Consider the following 6,000-nt stretch of genomic DNA (forward strand, 5'->3'; position numbering starts at 1 on the left):
AAACTTGAGACCCTTTAATGGGGGACCAAAGACTTATCATGGTCCCAAGAAGAGTGGTGAGGAACCTGCTGGCCTTCAACTGTAAGACTGACTGTGAATGCAGCTTTGTAAGGAGAGGCCTGAACATTCCATGAGAGCTCAATGGGGCTATGACAAAACTGTTAAAGAGCCACTGGGCCTGAGAAAACAGGATTCAAAACAGAATTTCATATGGTGCCTATGAGAATATTATATACTAAGGTAATTGTTCTGAAATTTCTTTTAGCTGATTATAAAAAATTTAAGAATAGTACTTCCATATCTATTTTAAAAACTTTAATTTAAAAAGTCCCAAGGTCACTTAAAATAGTTTATGCTTAGTGAGCTAAGCAGGGTAGATGTCGGGAGGAAACACTCACCGATGTGGCGGTGTTCGTGGGCTCTTAAGGACTGTAGCTGCAGATCTGTCAGGCTTGGAAGATTTGCATTTCATTTCATCTTCACATAATTCTGCCAAGGCCAACTACACAGAACAACAGGCTTGTTACACAGTTGACACTGGAATCAGACTTCTAGACAAATATCTGAGGAACAGATATTGGTTTGAAATTGAGCAATAGCGATTTCCTATGAGAAAATGAAGGTTGTTGCCCCAAAAGATGTCTTCCCAAGGCTAACTCACCAGGTCTCAGACTATTCAACTAATTAAACTGCCTATGTCAGAAAAAAATGTTATAATAATTCTTTTAATTAACTATTCAACAGTTTCAAAAACTAAGCTTGGCAATGTACTACTGTTGCTCTGGACCTGTGTAACTTTCTTCCAGGTTTTAAAGAATTTTTGAAGACAGTTCAAGCTATTGCCAATTTCTTTAGTTCAATCTCACAATATAATTTCACTTAGTTGTTTTCAAAACCTAAAACAAGTTCAAAAGTATTGCTTAAAGGTCTATATACAACACAAATTTCATCAAGTTTTGGGAGAGGAGATTCTAAAAAAATAAGACAATGAATTAAATATAGGTTTTAGACATTTATAAAGTAATACTGCAAAATTATGTATTGTAGGTATATAGCTGGATACCTTCTAAATAAAGTCAAAATACATTTGTCCTTGAAATATAATTTTAAATAATAATTATCAATTATTATAGGTTTTTTTCCTCCTTCTTTTGCTATTTTTGGCAATAATTTAAAATTTTTCAGCCAGGCACAGTAGTAAATGCCTTCGGAAAGTAGTAAATACTTGGGAAGGAGAAGCAGGAGGATCTCTGTAAATTTGAGGCCAGACTAGTCTACAAAGTGAGTTCTTGGACAATCAAACCTGTGTAAGAGACACCCTGTCTCGAAAAACAAACAACAAAACAACGTTCCTTAATGCTGCTAGTCGGTATTCAGTTGGTATGACTGTAATCTTTGGGCTCCCACTCCAAGGTCAGACACTGAACCTAGGCAGGCAGTCCTCATCCATGGTAGACAAGCACTCTAACACCCAACTATATCCTGGGCCTTTGAAGATTCCATGGCCTTTAGATAAACACATTTAAAGTATATCCCCAAGATACATAGAAGACAATTTTCCCCTCCCCTAATTGTTTTTATTCCTATTCCTCCCTCCCTCTCACAGATGCATCAACTTGTGAATTTCTAAAGAAGCTATTTCCCTAGATGCAAATCAATTGCTCTGACCTCTTAAGAACTGAACTCAAAAATTCTACAGGGCTGTAAGTTTTTGAAATTAAAATATAATCCTATCATTTTTCTCTCTTCATTTTCCTCCCTCCAGTCCCCTCTCCCCCATGTTCACACATGTTGTTCTCTCTCAACTAGATCCAAATCTTGACTCAGGCACACACTGTGTAACAGTTGGTGGCTTACTGAACATCCTTGAGCACTGATACGTCTTTAAATGCCTATCCAAATTCTTCTGACAATCAGCTGAAAGATAACTGTATGCAGAGCACAAGCCCCGTCTGTCCCATCAATACAAGGTCTTATTTTAAACTGTGATACTGCTGTGTCTGTGTCCCTGTTTTCACTTTCTATGTCTCTCACTGTCATGCTTTGCAACTCCTATCCTCCAAAATCCCAAACAAAACCAAAGGCAGGCTAGGGGAGGGGCCGTGACTACAGCAAGCATCCATCTTACCCTCCAGAAGGCTCTTTAAAAGGCTCCTTTGATGGCTTTCCTCCTGAGCCAATTGTATTACTTCAGATCTATGAATGACTTATATGCTCGATGTATCTCATACAATGTTATCTGTATTCTAAACCCTGTTTTAGGTGACCTATGTAAATATGGCTTCGAATTTTCTTAAATATCCTTTTCTAAATCCATATACCATACGTTATCCTCCTAATGACATTTTACTTTAGGTACCAATTGTGATGGGTAGTTGTCAGTGACAACTGGACAAGGAGCCTCCTTGGAGATCCACCCTTGGGTGTGTTTTGGGCATTATTTCTAAAGAGAAAAGCCCTACCCTGAGCATTCTGGGCTAGGGTCTTGGGCTGAGTAAAAAGGCAAAAGCAGCTACATTTCAGCTTTCCCCACTCTGCTTTCTTGATCCACAAAGATATGAGAAACCCAGCTGTATATGTGGAGAACACAGTGAAGTTAACTGTACAGACTAGCCACACCTGGGAACTTTGGGGAACACAGAATGCTCAAGCCCCACTCTATACCTAGTGGATTAAATGCTGGTGTGAGGGCTAGTGTCTGCTTTAACAAGCCTTTCCAGGGACATTATTTCACTGAGAACAAGTGTCCTGGGGAATGATAGTCAACAGGACCAGGTATAATGGCAACTATTTAGAGACAATGCTATTAGGTACAGTGGCTTCAGACAAGTTTATTCCCCCCCAAATGCTGATCTGGATGGAAGCACAGAACTAAGAATAGCAATCCTGTTGATATTATTCTGGAGGAACATTGGGAAGCATACAATTAAATACCTTAAACAACTTAAAACCCTATGGTGGATTGCCTGAAGGACACTAAACAACAGCCTTAGAAATAGTCCAGAAGTCACAACATAGGATACTTTAGGAGCTAACTCTGTAGCCCTCTTCTGGTGGCTCCTAAAACACTCCTCCCTGATTCAGAAGCTCACAGACTGTTCTGCATGGCAGCAGAGATGTTCTGCTCAGCTGGTACTTCACTATCGGGTGTTTATCTCCCACCTGATGCTGATCTCTGCATTCTCCAAGTTCATCTTCTGAACTGCCATTTTTGGCATTCAGTGATGCTTCAGCTTGAAACTGTGCTTAGTTCTCCAAAAAGTTATGAAGGTGTCAAAAAGTTAATACGTGGTTAAAATAGAGACTGTTTAGGTCAATTAAACCGAGATTACTCATAAACAACAACAACAACAAAAAAATAGAATTCCAGAATGGGGTGGCCCCCAGGACCAGAGCAGGTTGGGAAAACTCAAACAGGCAATGACATGTGACTTTATGGAAACTAGCAAGCCAGACACAGAAAATACTTTATCAACAGTTTGGTCAACCAGTCAAATGGGTACTGCCTCCCTAGTGTGCTGGCTAGTTTTACATCAACTTGACAAAAGGGGTAGGGGGCTCAACTGAAAAAAAAAAAAAAATGCCTTCATAAGGCTGTAGGCAAGCCTTTGGGACATTTTTTTTTTAATTAGTAATAGATGCTGTTGGGCCACGCCCATTATGGGTGGTGCCATACCTGAGCTCTGAATCCTGGGTTCTATAAGAAAGCAGGCTTTAGAAGCCATGGGAGAACAAACCAGTAAGTAGCACCCCCCCCACCCCCACCCCATGGCTTCTGCATCACCTCCTGCCTCCAGGTTCCTGCCCTGACTTCCTGTTTGATGATGAGAGTGATGTGGAAGCATGAGTCTTTCTTCCCCAAGTTGCTTTGGTCATGGTGTTTCATCACAGTGATAGCAACACTAAGACAACTAGCTAACTGGCTTCAGGGTCACTTGGAACCAACCAGTGCTCAATTAACATCATTATAACTTTACATTGGTTTGGTCTGTAAGGCTACTTTACAAGTGTTTCAAATCTGTGACCTTTCAAAAAATTTAATAGCATACAACAGTATCCACTACTACTTTGATGTCCTATTTAAATCCAAATTCCCCAAAGCTTCAGCACAAAGTTATAAAGGCAAGTGGTCAGTACATCTGGTTAAAGAATGAAGACCAGCTATTAAAAATGCTGTCAAGGTTTGTGAATTCAGTCTCATTTATTCTGAATTATAACCCCTAATATGCATATAATTGTTGAATTTTATCAATGATTTCATGGGGAGATAGAAAAAGGGCTAAGATGAGTAAATAGTATTAGCATCTCATAAAACAGCATTCGGTGGACAGTGTTCAGCTGACTAACGTCATCATCATAACATTGTTGAGTTTTATTTCTGTTGTTTTGTGGACTATACCTCTTACGAGTGGACTGTTACCAAAGCCTGAACTGTTTTAAGCTCTCTGCTGCAAAAACGCAAGCTTTTTTTGATAGGTAAGTTCTTTTAATGTATAAAGTCATCAAATGTGAAAGTGCATCCCAGAGAACAAACCAGCATTCGTTATTTTAAAGTTACTTTTTAAGTGATGGATGATTTCTCACCGGCCACAGTAACTCTCCAGATGCAGGCAAGCAACAACTGGGAGCCACCCAGATGGCTCCGCAAAATGACAGTTTGCTTTGTGCATCCTGCGCGAAGGGAAACCCTGTATCGCTGCCTGAGGCTTGGGCACTGGTTCCTACACGCACCACCCCGCAATGCGCCTCCGGGAGAGACCCTCTAGTTCTCTGGAGACAGGGTCAGGACAAGGCTCAGGCGAGGTACAAGTGGCTCTGGCCCGCGCCCACCATGCCCACGCCCTCCCGCCTGCCGCCGCGCTCCGTGCCTCCGCACCTGTAAGTCCCGCGCACTCGGGGGCCGCGGCCTCGAGGACCCCCGCTCCTGCTCCTCCGGCTCCGCTCGGCCACCCTCCGCCATCTTCCACACGCTTTGGGCTCCCGCCCCGGACCCGCGACTTCCGGGGCTGGTTGCTTAGCGACTGCGGGAGGGGCGGAGTCACTCGGTGACTCCCACCCTCTTCGGGAGGGGGCGGAGCCATGTCGTGTTCGCAATTTTCCTCTTGCTCCTGCCCCACCAGCCTGTTCGCTCTCCTAGGTTTCCGGCCCTGTAGGGCTCCTCGGTTTTTCCCCTTTTGAGATCTGTCTGTGCAGTCACCGTGCCACTCCCTGGGGGAGGCTGTAGGTTGCCCTAGAGCGCAGCGTTGTCTTCCAAATTGATTTAACTCAACAGTGTAATATCTTAAGGGATGAACGTTGCAACCTCACCTTTCATTTCCCCTTATCACTCATTTTCTCTTATCCAGAATTGGATGGTAAATTAGCCCTTCTGAGTGGATCCTTATTGAGGACAGGAAGCACTGTAAAGCTTTTGGCAATGAGAATGGTGACTCTTAAGCCATCTTCTTTTCCGCTGAGATTGACTTAACTCTTGTTTTAAATCCCAGACACTTACACCTCCAAGAATTGCCTCCCGAGAAAAAAAGAAGTCTTGGCCTTTATGAAATTTATAAGCTAGTGAGGGAAAGAAAGACATAAACAGGTAGCAGTGTACAATTTGTAAATAAGCTTTGTAAAGAATCCTGTATGTGAATGGAGAATACTCTCTAGGTGCCTGCTGTATGCATCATGCTAGGTGGGAGCCTATAGCCTACTGCTGCCTTGGCTGTTCTATGAGTTCCAAGCACTTAAAAATGGAGGAGTTAGGGAAAGGACTGAAGGAGCTAAAGGGGTTTTCAACCCCATAGAAAGAATAACAATATCAACCAACCAGACACCACAGAGTTCCCACGGACTAAACCACCAGCCAGAGTACACATGGAGAGACCCATGGCTCCAGCTGCGTATGTAGCAGAGGATGGCCTTGTCTGGCATCAATGGGGGGAGAGGCCCTTGGTCCTGTGAAGGGTCGATGCCCCAGTGTAGGGGAATGCCAGGGTGGGTAGGCAGGTGGGTGAGCAT

General features: G+C 42.9%; 1 protein-coding gene across 2 annotated transcripts in view; it reads right to left on the reverse strand.

The window, feature by feature from the left end:
• Ubxn2b (UBX domain protein 2B) overlaps positions 1–5,001 on the reverse strand; it is a 28,073-nt gene extending 23,072 nt beyond the window's left edge. Inside the window, exons 1-2 of one of the 2 annotated variants that reach the window (XM_076924244.1) lie at positions 4,877–5,001; positions 399–502 (exon numbers count right to left, since the gene is read on the reverse strand). In XM_076924244.1, coding sequence (XP_076780359.1) covers positions 399–502; positions 4,877–4,960 — 188 coding nt within the window. In that variant the 5' untranslated portion in view covers positions 4,961–5,001. Of the gene's footprint in view, positions 1–398; positions 564–4,876 lie in introns of both variants that reach the window. The other variant, XM_076924245.1, reaches the window with a different exon arrangement.
• Positions 5,002–6,000: the final 999 nt, after the last annotated feature.

The sequence above is a fragment of the Arvicanthis niloticus genome, chromosome 25, assembly GCF_011762505.2.
Source record: "Arvicanthis niloticus isolate mArvNil1 chromosome 25, mArvNil1.pat.X, whole genome shotgun sequence".
Lineage (NCBI taxonomy): Eukaryota > Metazoa > Chordata > Mammalia > Rodentia > Muridae > Arvicanthis > Arvicanthis niloticus.